At 36.0% G+C, this 18,349-nt stretch overlaps 1 protein-coding gene across 3 annotated transcripts in view; it reads left to right on the top strand.

The window, feature by feature from the left end:
- The window catches only part of SAMD12 (sterile alpha motif domain containing 12), an 838,974-nt gene that overhangs the window by 82,340 nt on the left and 738,285 nt on the right, over positions 1–18,349 (top strand). For all 3 annotated transcript variants that reach the window (XM_049773520.1, XM_049773519.1, XM_049773522.1), the window contains exon 2: positions 13,712–13,890. In XM_049773520.1, coding sequence (XP_049629477.1) covers positions 13,712–13,890 — 179 coding nt within the window. The remainder of the gene's footprint in view (positions 1–13,711; positions 13,891–18,349) is intronic.

The raw sequence follows: 18,349 nt of genomic DNA, 5'->3' as shown, positions 1-18,349 counted from the left end.
GTGGTTTAATGCCTTATTTCCTTAGAGAAGCCTCTCCCCTCTTTACTGATCTTGAAATTTGAAAGTTAAGCACTGTTTCTATTTCTTTTCTATCAATTGTCTTTGGGGAACAAGCTTCCCTATAACAAACTGTTTTCACATAAATGAAATAATCTGTGAAGACCAGAGTGGGCATCAGATGGCTCAGAGGAATTGGTGTCCTGACATAGGCACAATGGACCAAACATCTGAATGAGACAGACATTTACTTTGGCCTTATTACAGTAGCCAAAAAACACTGTGAAGGCTGCTATAGGCTTTGGAAAAAAGAGTCATTTGGAAGTTCAAACCTGCATTTTTTTCTCGTTTGCCTCTCTAATCATTAGAATGCTCTCTTCTCCAATATCTTCTTGTTGGGAATACAAGACCCATTTATTTCTAACCACTCATAGACATGATTGATTTAGACACATGCTTTTTTTTTTGTTTTTGTTTTTGTTTTGGGGCCTCATAACTGGTGATAAAATGTTACTCCTGGCTCAGTTATTACTCCTGTTGGGTATGGGGGACCATATGGGATGCTACAGATGACATGCAAGGCAAATGTCCTTTGGAGTGTCTATTGTACTATTACTCTGGCCCCAGGACACGTCTTTATTTAATACCTCTGAGTTTACCTATTTTGAAATCAGTGTTTTACTATGGATTTTTTTTTCAATGAGAAAAGGTCTTCCACCTGAATTTTGAAAATATCAGTTTCAGCCTACATACTTGGGGAAACACGTTTAACTAAGGAGAGGCTTTGGAAATGGCAGGCTTTGTTTTCTCTTGGTCTGACCAAGGTGACAGAATCAAACATTGACTCACACCATATGAAAATAGTTTTGTTCTGAGGTCTGTAAGTGGCTGAACCTCACCCTAGCATGTATCCATTGGGCTGCTTCTGTTGCCCAAGGAGCCATTTTATTTTGATCTGATACCTGCAGACATATTTCATGCAAATGTTTTTGAGTGATTAGAACTGTTTTGGGCACCAAAATCCCCCTTGATCAGAGATTTGTTCTTTGATTTTGGGTCTCATCTGGATTATAGACTTAATAGTTGTTTCCTGATAATTAGTATTGTTTTTCTTTAGATGAGGGACACACCTAGCTGTGTTCAGGGCTTATCCTGGCATTGCATTAAGAGATTACTGTGCTTGGGGGGAATGTGGCATGCTGAGAATTGAATCCAAGTCTGCCACATGTAAGGCAAATGTCTTATCTACTCTACTATTACTCTGGCCATGATAATAAGTATTCCTAGTGTGTATCTTCATAATTTCTTATTAGCTCCCTGCTAAGATGTAATGATGTCATGAAACTATGACCAAATATTTTACAAGGATTTCACTTATTCTCTTTCTGAAGGAAGAATGCTTTGGTTATTATTAATATGAAATTTGAGTAAGTTTAAAATGGTTCATCTGAAATTTATGACTTGATTCATAGTAGTTTAATTGTTGAGGTTTTTTTCACATAGCATAAAGTTCAGAGATAGCTAATTAAATGTCAATTAAATGTTTCAGAGTCCTTTCTGTGGCCATAGGGCCTGGAGATCCCGGCTCCCGAGGACATCAGCTTATCCTCCCCTGAAGACTTCCCCACACCCTAATAAAATAAAATGCTTTGATCTGAAAAAAATGTTTCAGAGTCAATAAGGCTGTTAACATATTGTTTTATGTTTTCAGCCTAGACTCACAGAATGTCGGTAGTCGCTCAACATATCTTGTCTGTGTTCATTGCAACAAGAGAGAAGAAAAGTATTATTAAAATTTATTCTCTTTTGTTACTTCTAGAACTTTCTTTTTACCCATCAAACTTCAATTTAGGCTCCCTCGGCAGCAAACTATTCACAGGAACTTTTTTGAATCTGCTCAAGGAAAGCTATGAAATTGAATATTGGCTTCATTATAGCCAAATTGTAGGAACTCACTAGCAGGAAAGCTTGGGGAGTATTTCAACAATCAGAAGTGTCTACTTCAAAAAGTTCAAGTATTTCTAGTAGGTCTAGTATTCTGCTTATGTTTTCTATAGAATCTAATGCAAGTATCTATATTTGAAACGTATTATCTATATGTCTGTTAAATAGGAGAAATATGAAATAAGGAATTTCAGGAACAAATTCTTTAGGAATAAGCAAAAATAAAGACAAAGCCATGGAATTGTTAATGAATCTCAATTTTAATAGTTAATTATGAAAGTCTGTGCATATATTGATTGCTAAAGTTCTTCATTCAACAGCATTCATTTACCAAGGGCCAGAAATGTTGAACTGTTACATTTTTTGCAGGCACACAGATGGATAATTCAGTCTCTGTTTCACAGAATGCAGCTAGTAATAGAAGTTTAGGACAACTTTGTGGTTCTGTTACTTAACATATTTTGGTTAATTCCTCAATTAGGTTGAAAATAACTTTGATTTGCTCTCTTGAAAATTGAAGATATAAATGAGAATGGCAGTGAGTAGGATTGAATAAAGAACTTTTTTGAATAAAGAAATTTTTTCAATGACCTCTGTACTTCTACTATTATTGCTGTACTATTTACGACAGCCAGTATCTGGAAACAGCTCAGGTGCCTGACAATAGATGAGTGGCTAAAGAAACTGTGGTATGTCTACACAAGTGAATACTATGCAGCTGTTAGGAAAAAAAATAGAAGTCATGAAATTTGCTTATATATTTATGGAAATGGAAATTATTATGCTGAGTGAAATGAGTCAGAGGGAGAAGGATAAACATAGAATAATCTCACTCATCTATAGAATATAACAAAAATAAAAGTCAGTGTGAGGATGGTATCCAGAGAAAATAGAGATGAGAATTAAGAGGACCAGTTCATCGTTGCCACAAAGAGCAGTGAATGCAGTTAGAGTATAGAAGGGTCTACCAGGAAAGTGACATGCATAACATCTCTTCATCAACAGTAGTGTAAACCACAGTGTCAAGAAAAGAAGAAAGAGAGAGTGTGAAGGGGCCAGTGCGATAGCACAGCAGTAGGGCATTTGCCTTGCATTTGGTCAACACAGGACGGACTCCAGGGTTCGAATCCTGGCATCCCATATGGTCCCGAGCCTGCCAGGAGTGACTTCTGAGCATAGAGCCAGAAGTAACTCCTGAGCACTGCTGGATGTGACCCAAAAACAAACAAACAAAAAACAAAAGAAAATAAAAAGAGAGAAAGTGTGAAGTAAAATGCCTGCCCCAATGGCAGGTGGGAGTGTAGATGGGAGGGAAGAGAGCATCATGGAGGGTGAGAGGGAAACTTTACATTGGTAATAGAAAATGAGCATTGGTGAAGATTGTTGTTTATTGTATGACTGTAACTCAATCATGAACAACTTTATCTGTGGAAAAAAAACTAGTATGAATAACCTTCTATCCCCGGTATTTAAATAAAAAATATTAAATATAAACCTAAGTCATCAGATATGGAAAATAAATAATTTTTCTTCAAATGTCTGCTCCCAATTAGATCCATGCTTAAGAACTGGCTGGGGTCAGTCAATTCACTAGGCTGTAGGTTCATAAAGCATTGTAGGAAGTAGTCACTTAGGATATTGATCAAAATCTGGTGTACAGAGATGTCAAGTTATAATAATGTACATCTAAAACTTATATAATGTTAGAAGCCACTTTGATTTCGACTTTAAAAAGTAATTGGTTGCTTTGCAGAGCTCAAAGTTAGACTTGGCAGGCATGCTAAGAAATATTGCAATACACATATACAAAGTAAATATATTTTCTAATAAGAAAGATGAATTTTCAACCTGGGAGGAGGAATGTTGACAATTATGCTCTGTTCAAAATTCATTAAACATTCTTTTATTCCACTATAAAGCTTTAATATATCTATGCCAGTAAGGGGTGGGATGAATATACTGTGTAAAAAGATAAATTCTGGAAGAAGCCTAAGCTCTCTCAGGAGCTGTGAGCAGTTTCTCCAGTATGAAGTGAAGGTATTCTTGTCCCTAAGACTCTGGGAAGGTTTGCTCGGTTTCTTTGTTGAAAGCCATCTTAGAATCAATGAATGGTCCACTTCCATGACTGGGGACCAAATCAGATGTACACGTGCATGATTCATGGCCGATGTTTAATGGCTGAGCTACACCGCAGCCTCAGGAACACCTCAAGTGGCCGCTGTTTCTTGATTCAGCACAGGGAGGGAGTAATCTGGCTCCTGCTCAGCACATTAGAAAGCTTGGGACTTCAGATTTATTTTATCTATTTGTTCTTGCAAATGAATGTCACAGTGCCAGTTCATCACTCAGCATTTCCCAAATCATCTTAAGACATTGTGAGGTTGGCACTTTGGGGAAACCTCATTGTGACCTAAGCCACACCAGAAAGCTAGCCCACAAAAGTTAGGTTCTGAAAGGCAAAGTCATGTGCAGGTTAGGTGGGGCAGTTTGAAGAGCTTGCCTCTTTTTAGAAGAATCTGAATGTGAACCTGTTGTTAGCTGTCATTATCTACTAGAAAACAAACACATATTGGAGCTCAAAATCCCAGTGATATTATTGGCCAAGAGGCTTTCAGACCTTTGAGTACAGAAAAATATATTTTACTTTTGGAAATCTTTCACTAATGGAAAGCAGTGGGGTAGAGGGTTGAAATGAGCTCTCAACTGGGATTTTGTTTTTATTGATACCATTGTCTCTGGTGAGTTTATTTTTCTGTGGCATCATGGATAGTCATAATGTTGTGAATATCCTCTCCAGATCATTTTCATCATTTCAAGCAAACTCTTTTTTGTAGAAATTAACTTGTCTCTGTTAACTATAGTTCTCTCTACTTTTTTAATGTGAATTTGATTACACAGTCACATTTTTATAGTTAAACAGTTCCAGTTAAAATTAGGAAAGACCAATATTTACAACCATTGGTTTGGCTTTTAACATTTTTTTGAAGAAACAACACTTTAATAGTGAAATCATCCTATTTGCCCTGTAGTGAAGGGTTGATTTCTTTTAGCATAATTTGTTCAAGATTTACCTCTGCCTGTATCCTTTCTTATTAATAATATTACATCAGATTTATGTTTCCATTTTTTGTTTATTCCTTCAGCCATTGATGGACACGAGGTTTATTTCAGGGTTTTTTTTTTTTTAGCTATTGTGAATAATTCTGCTATGCACGCAAATATACTAAATTCTGTTGAGTCCCTGTTCTCATTTTTTTTTGGATTAAAGTGCTGGATAAAATGGTCATTGCATTTTGATTTAGAGAAATTTTCATTTTTACTTTTCTAGAGCAGTTCCAATATTTCATATATTTCACACCACCTCTAGCTATGCACAAGGGTTCCAGTTTCAGAATCATATTGAAGAAATAAAAATAAAAGACAGTACTTTCAAAATGACAGCTCCTAAAAAGGATGAATTTTGATAAAGTTTTCTGTGGCATGTTTTAAGGAGTTTATTTGCTAAATGTTTCTGTAAAGTTTTATTTTCTAGCTAGATCCTTTCAAAAGATAGTATTTGTGAAACTTGTTTTGGATTTTAACTTGGATTTTAATTTTAATTGATTAGTTAATATATGAATTTAATTAATTTAACAGCAAAGAATGAAAGACAGCACTGAGGCAAAGAAACCAGCAGCCTGTAGAGTTAAATCATGAGAAACCCATAGGCATAGGATTTGTGCCGAAGATCAGGAAAACATGAGGAGTGTCTCAAAACTGACCTGTGAGTTACTGCCCATTAAACAGAAAATAGCTTGAGTGAAAACAAGAAAGAGTAGTGATGAATACAGGAAAGAGTATGCAAATGGGGACTGGTAATTTTTACTATATCAGCAAAGAAATAGAAGTCACAGATTGTAATAGGTCAATCAACAGAAAGTTGTATGATTTACAAATTCTAGGGACAGGTGAGATTTTGGGGAAAAACAAGGCAAAGCCTACCTGAAATGGTTTTAAATAAATACACTCAAGTATGAAATCAACTGCTGGATTTGCAACAAGGGGGTTGTTAAAATATTTATGTAAAGTCAGCTACACATGTAGAAAGGCAGAAGTCACATTTTTACCTCATGTTTACATATACCTTTCAATTTGCACATTGGTATTTACTAAAAATAGTTTTCCATTCTAAAAGTAGGGCTATGGCAATGATGGTATAAGGAGAGGAAATTTTTGGTTCTTTCAGCATTTCCTGAAGGCCTGCATTATGGGGTGGTAGTGGGTCCTGGAGAATTGAACTTTTCCTCCCCTGTGCTTGCAGACAGACTGATTCTATGCTCATCTTCCATTCACTGAGATAAAGTACTGGGTGTTGTGTACATGAAGGAACATAACTAAAATGTTGTCATTGGACCTAGTCTAGGGTTTGAATTACGACCTGCACAACAACCATGATCCCCACTTCCAAAGGTCTGGCTGAGACAAATGCAACAGAATGGGGCTTCTGGAAACACAATGAAAGATGTTATCCTAGGTTCCATCCTAGGATCAGTGCAAAGACCAAGACCACCAACCACAGAAGATGGATTAAAATGACACTGAGGGAACAGAACTTCTAGAATCACAAAGAAAGACTTCATCATAAGTCCCACTCCTGGACCTGTGCAAATACTGAGATCTCTAGATACAGAGGTCTGATTTTATCACCCAGGACTGAGCAGAAGTCTTCCAAACACCACGAAAGCACCAAGGGGAGAGTAAATGAACCTGAAAGGAGTCTATAGATAATCCCATAACAATATACTCCAAGGGTGGAGAAAGCCCATATCTCTTAGGCCAAGTGAATTCCTTTTCAAATCACCCTAATATTTACTGTGCCAGTGCAGGAGGGGGGAAAAAGGCAAAAACAGAAAACATTTTTTATTTTTTATATATTATTTTTTTATATACTCATTTTTTTATTATTTTTTTATTTTTATTTCCCTATCTACTTCTTGTCGATTTCTTTGTTTTTGTGTGGCTATTGAAGTTGTTGTCCCCATTTATATTTATGTTTTTTCCTTCTTTTTTTCTTTATGTGCCCTGCCATGTTTTTTATCTCAAGACCATGGCTTTTTTTTTGTGGTGCTTATCATTGTTATTGTTGGAGTGCTCACTGGATATTTGACACTTCTTTTTGTACTGTTGGGATGTTTCACCTTATTTTTCTCCTCGTCTCTCAAACAGATGATGAGAGCCTCTAGAAGGATTCCACCCATTTTTGGCGTATTAGACTTTTACCCCAGTTTATTACTTTTCTCTTCTTAAAACAAAACCACATAACTTGAACTATCTAGTCCTGCCTCCCAGTTAGAGGGGGAAATAAGGGAGGCACCAAGACCAAACAGGTGCAAGACTACTAAGTAGTAAACTAGGCAGAGAGGGGACTACATATTCTAGCAGCCCCAGGGGTGAGGAAGGAGGACATGGGAGATAGGATGAAAATGGAGGTGTAGGGAGAGAACTCGGTGATGGGAATTCCCCTGATTTTATGTAAATATGTACCTAAAATATTATTGTCAACAATATGTAAGCCACTATGATCAAAATAAAAATTATATTAAAAAATGTTGTCATTGGGGTCCTTCAGAGAGCTTCCTATGTAAGTGGTGAGAGCCCACTTATAGGGCTGGTGGTAGGAATTCGTCCTCCAAAGAAGGTAGGAGTGGGTGGAGTAAAACCTCTTTAGAGGAGTTGGCTGGAACAAAGACAAAGTATCAGAGTCTGATTTGGTGGGAGGCAGTGTGAGAGTTAACAGTAAGCTCCCAAGTAAGTTATTCCATTATGATATAAATGTTGAATAAAAGCTATTTGATTCCTTGTGTTATATATCTGTTCCTCTTTGTTGGAAGACTCAGCTTTGGAGTCATAGATATAGAAGGATTGAGTTATTTGGCTTGCAAGTCATGGACCTGGGTTTGATCCCCAGCACCGCAAATGGTCACCTTAGTCCTACCAGAAGAGATCCATAAATAGGAATTAGAGTAAGCCCTGAAAACCACCAAAACCAAAGGTAAATAATAAAATAAAGATCTTGTTTTGTGAAACAAAACAAGAGAATATATGGTGACAACACTGGTGGTGGGAATGCCCTGATTCAATGTCACTATGTACCTAAAATACTACTCTAAACGATTTGTAATCTCCTTTGGTCAAAATAAAAATTATTAAAAAAAAAAGAAAGATAGCATACCCTTTACCCTGGATTATAAATTGAAATTACTAAAAGAAATGTCAAAGAAGGGAAGGGAAGAAAGGAATTAGACTAGTGTGACATAAAGATAGTGGTTAAGAGTCTTGGATATTTTTGTGGGGAGATGCAGGATTCCTTAAAATGAAAAACTAGTGTTAATATATTTCAACCAGTTCCTAACATTAAAATAAAACTTCTTATAATGGATACAACCCACTTGTTTGCAAAAAACAAAACAAAACAAAACAAAAGAAACACTGCAACACCAAGACCCAATTTTATCAAGGATGGTAAGTAAGACTTATCTCTTCTACTGAAATCTGCCCATCAGTTCAGTGGGGTTCCTAAGCTATTGGACAGAAAACAGCCCTAGGACTCAGTCTACAAAGAAAACTCCAAGTTTTTCTCTTTTTCCTTTTCCTCAAATCTAAATCTGTTCCATGCAAATCCCCAATCTCCCTATGCACACATGCATCTCACTAATCAAGTTTTAGTGTGTGTAATTGAATATTCATTGTAAGTAGGCTATTCTTTGGAGATGGTGATGATACTCAAGGTGAACAGTAATTAGCATCATGCTCTCCCAGGTGTTACTCTCTCTACTTGTCAGAATTGGGCAATGGAGCTATTTCTTCATTATCCTTCCTGCTGCTACACTTGTCAATAGTAGCAAGGTGGCTTTTGAGCTGGTAATTCTTTTATCAAGGGCAGGGTTTTAGTTCAGATTGGCTGATTTACCTTAGGTCAAAGAGGAAAAGGGAACATTTGGAAGAGAATTGAGGTCGCCTTAACCCTCTCTAATAGAACCAGAAGCTTTGTAGCTTTAATGTCATGAGGTTTTAAATAAAGATGTGGGTATGGGTAGTAAAATCAAGAAATTAAAAAAATTCAAGGTTCTTTATGGCAGTGCTGTTCTATTATATCAGTCCACTTTTACCATAATCTATCGCTTTTATTTTAACTCTTTAAGACTGTTTTGGTTCATTCTTAAATTATAAAGTCATACTCATCCTAAATAAAATGTGATTTCTTTGACCTTCAGCATGTACCTGCATGAAATTTTTGTGACTCAAACTTTTTCTACCTCATCTATGAAATGATTATAATTGTTTTTATCTAATACAAATTCTGAGTATGAACTAATGTTGAATATTCACTACACATCTGAAGTAAGTTGTTTTTCATTTTAGAAAACATTGTGCCCTATTGATAGCTGAGTTAAAGAATGAAAGGAAACCTTCCAGGTAAAGGAAGATCATGCACAAATTTCAAGAAATGTGAAAGAAATAGGGGTATTAGAGGAAGTGAAAAGAAGGTATGTGGTCAATGTAGAGTCAATAAGAGATAGTGTGGTAGGAAATGAATTTAAATAGGTGCAAAGGGAATTACAATAGGGAACTTGCAATTTGTACTTCACAGCCACAGTGAGCATGTTAAAGATATTTGAATGATCTTTATATACAACAAAGCCAACAGAAAGTTTAGAGAAAAGAACCACCTCCTGAGGTGATGTATATAGATTTTAAGATGAAATTTGAGAAAAAATAAGAATAGAGCATGATACAAATTAGATGTAGGGATACCTTGGACCAAAGAGATGGCATTGGAGGCAACAGTGTGGATGGATTTGAGTAATATGGGGGTGGGAGATAGTGCTCTTGAAACCTTATGTTGGATGGAAAGGAAAGATTGATTGAAAATGTGTCAAGGAGGACTCTAAATTCTATTTGGGTCATCAGAGAAGAAAGAACAAGGTGAATTATTTCTAGAAGAAAGAAGTCTGATCTTCGTTTTAGATTTTAGATTGGTTAGATTTGTTTTGGATTTTGGTTTACACCCAATGGCTCTCAGGGCGTACTCCTGCCTCTGATCTCAGAGATCACTTCTGACAGATTCTGGGGATAGTATAGGATGCCAGGGAACGAACCTGTGTCAGCTGCCAGCAAGCAAATGCCGTACCTGCTATACCATTGCCCCATCTTGTAGAGTATTGAACATGGATATCTTCTTTTGTTTGTATTTGGGTTACACCTGCGATGTCCAGGATTTAGTATGTTTAAAATATCTATCATACTTTGAAATAGAAATTTTTGTTTTTTATATTTGGGCCACACCTGGTGGCACTCAGAAGTTACCTCTGGCTCTGTGCTCAGAAATCACGCGTGGTAGGCTCAGGGAATCATAAGAGATTCTGGGGATTTAACCCGGCTTTATCCCGGGTTGTCTGCATACAAGGCAAATGCCCCACCACTGTGCTATTGCTGCAGCCTCGAAACAGAGATATTTTTTCTTTTTTTATATATATTTTATTTAAACACCTTGATTACATACATGATTGTGTTTGGGTTTCAGTCATGTAAAGAACACCACCCATCACCATGCAACATTCCCATCACCAATGTCCCAAATCTCCCTCCTCCCCACCCAAGCTCTTCCTGTACTCTAGACAGGCTTTCTATTTCCCTCATACATTCTCATTATTAGGATAGTTCAAAATGTAGTTATTTCTCTAACTAAACTCATCCCTGTTTGTGGTGAGCTTCATGAGGTGAGCTGGAACTTCCAACCCTTCTCTCTTTTGTGTCTGAAAATTATTATTGCAAGAATGTTTTTCTTTTTTCTTAAAAACCATAGATGATTGAGAAATTCTGCGTTTCTCTCTCTCTCTGACTTATTTTACTCAGCATAATAGATTCCATGTACATCCATGTATAGCAAAATTGCATGACTTCATCTCTCCCGACAGGTGCATAATATTCCATTGTGTATATGTACCACAGTTTCTTTAGCCATTCATCTGTTGAAGGGTATCTTGGTTGTTTCCAGAGTCTTGCTATGGTAAATAGTGCTGCAATGAATATAGGTATAAGGAAAGGATTTTTGTGTTGTATTTTTGTGTCCCTAGGGTGGTATAGTCCTAAGAGTGGTATAGCTGGATCACATAGTAGCTCAGTTTCCAGTTTTTGGAGGAATCTCCATATCACTTTCCATAAAGGTTGAACTAGATGGCATTCCCACTAGCAGTGGATAAGAGTTCCTTTCTCTCCACATCCCTGCCAACACTGCTTGTTCTCATTCTTTGTGATGTGTGCCAGTCTCTGTGGTGTGAGGTGGTACATCATAGTTGTTTTGATTAGCATCTCCCTGATGATTAGTGATGTGGAGCATTTTTTCATGTGTCCTTTGGCCATTTGTATTTCTTCCTTGTCAAAGTGTCTGTCCATTTCTTCTCCCCATTTTTTGATGGGATTAGATGTATTTTTCTTGTAAAGTTCTGTCAGTACCTTGTATATTTTGGACATTAGCCCCTTATCTGATGGGTATTGGAAAACAGGAACACTTCCAAATAGCTTTTATGAAGCCAACATCACCTTGATACCTAAACCAGACAGAAATGCTATGAAAAAAGAAAATTACAGACCAATATCGCTGATGAACACAAATGCAAAGATCCTCAACAAAATCCTGGCAAATAGGATTCAATGCCTCATTAAGAAGATCATCCACTATGATCAAGTAGGTTTCATCCCAGGAATGCAAGGATGGTTTAACATCCGTAAATCTATCAACATAATACACAACATCAATAACAAGAAAAATAGAAATCACACAATCATATCAATAATGCAGAGAAAGCATTTGATAAGGTCCAACACCCATTCTTGATCAAAACTCTCAGCAAGATGGGAATGAAAGGAACCTTTCTCAATATAGTTAAGGCCATCTACCACAAGCCAGTGGCAAATATTATCCTCAATGGAGAAAAACTAAAAGCTTTCCCTCTAAATTTTGGCACAAGACAAGACTGTCCTCTCTCACCACTCCTATTCAACATTATAGCACTGGAAGTACTTGCTATAGCTATCAGGCAAGAAAAAGATATCAAGGGAATCCAGATAGAAAAGGAAGAAGTCAAACTCTCACTGTTTGCAGATGACACGATACTCTACTTAGAAAACCCTAAAGTCTCTACCAAAAAGCTTCTAGAAACAATAGACTCATATAGCAATGTGGCAGGTTACAAAATTAACACTCAAAAATCAATGGCCTTTCTATACACCAGTAGTAATAAGGAAGAAATGGGCATTAAGAAAACAACCCCATTCACAATAGTGCCACACAAACTCAAATATCTTGGAATCAACTTGACTAAAACTGTGAAAGACCTATACAAAGAAAACTATAAAACTCTTCTCCAAGAAATAAGAGAGGTCACGCGTAAATGGAAACACATACCCTGCTCTTGGATTGGCAGGATTAACATCATTGAAATAGAGATATTTTTTAAGTTTGAAAATCACTGGCTATCTATCTAAGCTAGTTTTAAATTTGAGTTGTCAATATTTAGATTGGATCATAACCCTGGGAATGGAGGGCACTGGTCAAAGAATAGAGAATGGGTAGATGTTACTTCACTTTTTAGGGACCCCTTCTTCTAGTGGGTGTAACATAACCTTTCAGAAATCTGGTAATGACCTAAAGGGGGTGATGGGAAAAGGGAAATATTTGGGGAAGGTACCCATTCTTAACAAGGAAGACTGATCAAAATGGAAGAAAGTATAAATGTTGGGAAACTATCAATGATAAGGAAACCTGAGGAGAATGAAAAGAGAGTTGATTTTCTTAAATCCTGAAGCCAAGGTAAGGGGCTACAGTTTTTAACTCAATAGGAAGAGTTGGGTCACAAAAGGGGTGAGAAATTTTTATTAGTGAGAAATGCAATATACCAAATGTGTTATATGTGCCCCCACACCCCACACTCCTTATTCTTTCCTAGAAGTCATCCAAATGGAATGTATGATTCCTGTAACATTCATTTTTTCTTCTAATTTCTTGGAAGCATGGAAAAGGCCCAACAAGTATTTGCTTAATGAATAAATAGCCCCAGAAAATAATCATGAAATTCTATTTGTTGGTGTATTAGTGGTAAAGGATGTGTGGAGGCACGAGATAAAATTGGAAGACTTAGCTTGATGCCCTTCAACCCACCATTCTGATCTTTTCCTAGGTATTAATAATAATTTATTTCAATTCAGTAGTTTATTTGCCTGCCTCTTCTTTTGGCTTGTGACTGCTCTAAAGACAATAGTTGTCATACAACCTGGACCTTTGTTTCCTGAGTGTAGTCCAGGAAGGCACAGAATATGTGCTCAGTTGATTTCAAGTGAATGCAAGAGAGTGACCTTGAGTGTATGTTTAAAGAATAAAGATTCAATGTGGGGTGAAGATAAATTAAGCACTTTGCCAGATAAAAGCTAAATGTTCTGTGTGAGTGGTAGTAACAGATTTGCTTGATTTGGCCTTCTAATCCATAGTATAGCAATACTATGTTCAAGTCATATTATTTGAAGGTGAGACTTTCTGTTTTTATCTGACTTCCAGGTTCTGCCTTTCTTATATTCTACCATTGAACGAATTATTTTCCATCATTGACCACATCTCTCTCAATTTAGACATGCCTTGATTCTTCCCAGTTAGGCCAGATGAAATATTACATGTCATGGATACTCTATTTGTATTATGTCTTCTAAACTATATTTTTTCTCTTCTCCTTTCTAGCACTCCACTGTGGTCTAAATCCACAGGGTATTGATCACTCTGCCCATACTGAAGGTATTAAACTGCAAATTGAAGTTGAAGGTGTGGAATCTCAATCCGTTAAAAACAAAAACTTCCATAGGGTGCTTGACCAAAAAGGAACCCCCAAGCGACTGCAGACAGAAGCTGAGACAGCTAAGGTAGGTGCTAATACAATGAATTAAGGTGATGTTGAAGTTGTGGCATTGATTATCTTGTTGTCCAGTTACAAGTAAGTGATGCTTTCACTAATTGCTACTCAATCTTTAGTTAAAAGAACACCACTTATTGATAATAGGTAGTAAATGTTGATTGCATCCCTGTGGAGTGGAATTTAAACTGGGTTTCAGAAATTAAGGCTCCAGGTGACATAGTATGAATGATTGAGAAAAATGCCTTGAACTTAAAGCTGAAAATTACATTTCCAGACTGGGATGCTTGACCCAGACTGGGTTTATGATGTCGATTAAGTCATGTGACTTTCTGAGCCTCAGATTATCATACCATGCAGTGGGTATCATAAAAACTTTGTGCCTTAGCAGATTGAGATGATGAGTCATACCATGCTAGTGGAAGTATTAATTCAGTGTTTTCATACATGCATGGTTTGCATGTATGAAAATCTGAATTTGATTCTTAGTACCCCCTTCTGACAAGGCACAGCAATAACAAAGAAACAAACAATGCGTGAATATTTTTACTACATAATTTCTTGTTATTTTTCAGTCTCTAAAAGTAAGTACTACCATAGGCATATTGGTGAACTAAAAATAAAAGTTAATCCACTGGTTAATAAGGAAAAATTCTTCATAAGGCTCAGCACTATGAAACTGGCTTTTGTGAAGTTTGGAATGCAATCAGTGAGCATGTTCATGTTGATGATAAAAATTTCAAGTTATTTATATCAGTTTCTCTTTTGGAAATTGAATGAACTGGCATTTGGCATATTGCATTTATTTTTCCCATGTACATTCCCTGTAAAGACTTTTTCTTTCAAATTTTTATTTAGTTGAAATAATATAGTAAAGCAAATGTTGCAATTACCTAAGAAAAATCTTAAACTGAAAGGTCATTTTGTTGTCACACAAAAACTCTACTTCCCTCCAAACCCATCCAATGATTTCTAAAATAATTCTCATTTTTTACTTTATGCACAATAATAAATAATTGGCATGCTTTTAACTTCTTTATTTGTGTGAAATTAAAAATGATAATTTTATACATGTAATATATATGTGCATATATATTATTGGGAAGATACTGCAGAAATTTTATGAAATTGAACCTCAAAGTCTGCATGGTTATTAAAGTTTACTTTTTGAGTGAAGTTGAAAATGATTTAGTCTTTTATTAAGATGAAAATCTTATCTGTGAAGTCATACATGATCTTGAAGAAGTGTGTGTGTGTGGGGGGTGTCCTAAGGGTCATTTTCAATTGGGAAGAAACTCTGGGTAAGATATTTTTCAAAAGAATGCTCGATAATAAATAGTTTAAAGAGCTTCAAATGGATTTGACCATTTCTGCATTTGTTGAAATATGTGCTATTGCAATTAAGTCATGATTATTTTTTTAATGTCAGTAGCACTAGACATTGCCTTTAGGTCACTTTATTAGAATTAGCTGCAAAAAAAATTTAAGGTAAATATGAACCATTTTTTAGATAGAAACCACATATTGGAAACAAAATTCATTTAGTTTATCCAGTTCATCTAAGTGAAATTTCCATAACAAATGTATTGAATTGAAGTGAATGTTGAGTCTTTTTATGTTGGCATTACATTTTTGAAAGAAGGATATTGAACTTCAATAAAACTTGGACAAAAGTTATTTGCAAGGTGCTTGTTGGGCATGGGAAAAATACAGTAAAAGGTGATATAGTTTGATTATTGCAAATGCACAATGTTACATACCCTGATTTTATATGTATTACAGACAATTTTAATATATTTGTGCAGGTATAGACACACTGAAATGTTCACTTTATTTTATTTAGAACAGGCATCTCAAACTCTCGGCCCTTGGGTCGTTTGCGGCCTCTGTACAACATTTTGTGGCCCGCGGCCGGCCTTCAAATATCGCATTATTCGCGATTATTTGCTTACCTAATAATCGTAATAAAAATCAAATTAGTAAAAATAAATCACATTAAACATTTGGATACCCGAGCAGTTCCGTTCGGGGTATGCAAATGTTTAATGAGGTTTTTTGCGTTTTTTTTTTTTTTCTTACTAATGCGATTTTTTATTGTGAATATTTGGTAAGTGAAATTCCTTATGTAGCCCTGCCTCACCCCGACTTTGCCTCCTGCGGTCCCCAGGTAAATTGAGTTTGAGACCCCTGATTTAGAGGATCAGTGAAGTTGTGAATCACTCTTTTTCTTGGTTAAATAATTAAATTTCTATTAAATAGACCTATTGTAAACTTACCTTAAAAAAAAAAAACAAAGCAATCCTCTTGTCTATCAATGCATGAACTTAAAACCACTCAGTGATATTAATTGGTATAGTTTTCTAGAGAGTTTCATACTAGTTAACAAATCGTAATTACTAATTTTTTGTGTGGGGATACATCTGACTTTGCTCAAGGGACTATCCAATATTAGGAACTACAGCTTGGCCTCCTCATGCAAGGCATATGCTTCAGTCTGTTGAGCTAGCACTCTGGTCCAGTTATCAGATTTCAAATGTGTGAAACTTTGGAACCCCCAAATTCCTTTCCAGGAACTAAGCATATGGAAATAATAATCCAGCTGTGCAAAAAGAGTTGAGGAGAATGATTACGATAATAGTTTTCATTAAAATGTAGGAAACAGCCATTTTTTTAATCCTTAGAACTTGGCTAAAAAGAGTATATATTTATGTAGTGGAATTGAAACAGAATAGAATTTATTTTATGAGTGTGAGAGATGGAAGAGAGTTTGTTTACCATTTTCTGTTTTGCTTTGGTTTGGGGGCCACACCCAAAGGTGCTCAGATCTTAATTCCTGATTTTTGCTCTCCTGGGGATTATATGTGGTGCCAGGGATCAAACTTGGGTTGACTTAATGGGAGGCAAGTACCCTATCCACTATACTTACCATCTTTTTGGCCCCTAGTCATCTCTCTTTAGAGAAATTTGATTTGCCAAAGGAATAAGTTATCATAGAAGCTATTTGCTACATGTGGCTGGAATTGTAGAGGCCATTTATGTGGTATTTATTTGGCTGTTTATGTGGTATTTATTCCTTTGTGAATATTTTGGGGGAGTATAAGCCATAACCAGGTGTTACATTATGCTTCAGCTTGACATTCTACTCTTTGTTGCTGATTGATTGGTTATACAAACCAAGGTCCCTTCCATATGTACTCCTCAGTTTTTAGGCTTCACACAGGGAACATGGGTCCAACTTCTTTTATGTCTGTGGACTTGGGTTCTTTGATTCTGACCCTGCTGGACTTTTAAACCAATTCCTCCCAGTCAGTTCTCCAGCAAGTGTTCTGAAGTTCATAATTCCTCGCTGCCATAGTTTTCTTGACACCTAGAGATTTTTCTTTATTCTCGTCAAATTTAGCCTATTTTAAATTAGTTTTAATTAAATTATTTTAGTACCTTTTAAATTTTTGGAGCCTGAGGTGGCTTTGTTATAAGAACTTAATGTAACATCTGGACACTGAAATTTGGTCTGTTTCTATAGTGTGTAATATACAGAATCACAGTTGGGAAGCCACCTTGCACCAGAGAAAATGGCCAATGTCAAAAAAGCCAGAAAATATACTAGTGTCAGTGGTGAAGTGGAGCAATGGAAAACCCATTAACTGTTTATGGAAATGTAAAGTGATTCAGCCTCTATGGAAAATATTATGGCAATTTAATGAAAAATTAAAATGGATCTTCCTTATGAGCATGCCCTGATACTAAGATTCCTTAGTATCTATTCAAAGAAATCAAGATATTTGAAAAGCTTTCACTGCAGTGAACACATGTGCACCCTATATACAATTGTAAATGAGGGAAAACACTGCAAAAGTTCAATGGCTGGTGAGTTGGTAAAGGAAATGTGGTATATGCACACAATGGGATGTTACTTAGCCATTAGAAAAGATCAAATGTTCTTTGGATGAAACTGAAGGAGTCATGCTAAATGAATTAGTCAGAAGGACAAATATTGGATGATTTCACCAGTAGGAGGTATATAAAGAAACAAAGGAAAGAAATACTGTCCACTGGGAAAGTATGAACCATTAGATTCAGTCACAGAATTGAGGGTAATTGAGGCATGTGAAGAGAACTGAGAGAATTTGATGGACTGTGATGCAGGGTTGCTAGGATATTAGTACTTTGTTGGGTAGAGTTTGGTAGGTAGCACTATCCCTAGACCATAGAAATATAGTCTTGAAACCCAATGTTACCTTGTTAAAATTTAAATAAAGTAAGCATATTTCTATTTTATAAAATATAATAATCATATGAATAATATATAGATATATAATTAGAAGTATTATATACAGATCTACATGTTATATTAATATGTCTGTATGGACCCAAAAAATCATCGTTTCAGTTTTCTCAGAAGGTATTCTTTGGAACTGTTGGCCCTGATTCCTTAAACTAGGATTTTAATTCTAGAAAGGAGATTTTTC

This window comes from Suncus etruscus, chromosome 5, assembly GCF_024139225.1.
Source record: "Suncus etruscus isolate mSunEtr1 chromosome 5, mSunEtr1.pri.cur, whole genome shotgun sequence".
Taxonomy (NCBI): Eukaryota; Metazoa; Chordata; class Mammalia; order Eulipotyphla; family Soricidae; genus Suncus; species Suncus etruscus.
This window is presented reverse-complemented; position numbering and strand designations above follow the sequence as displayed.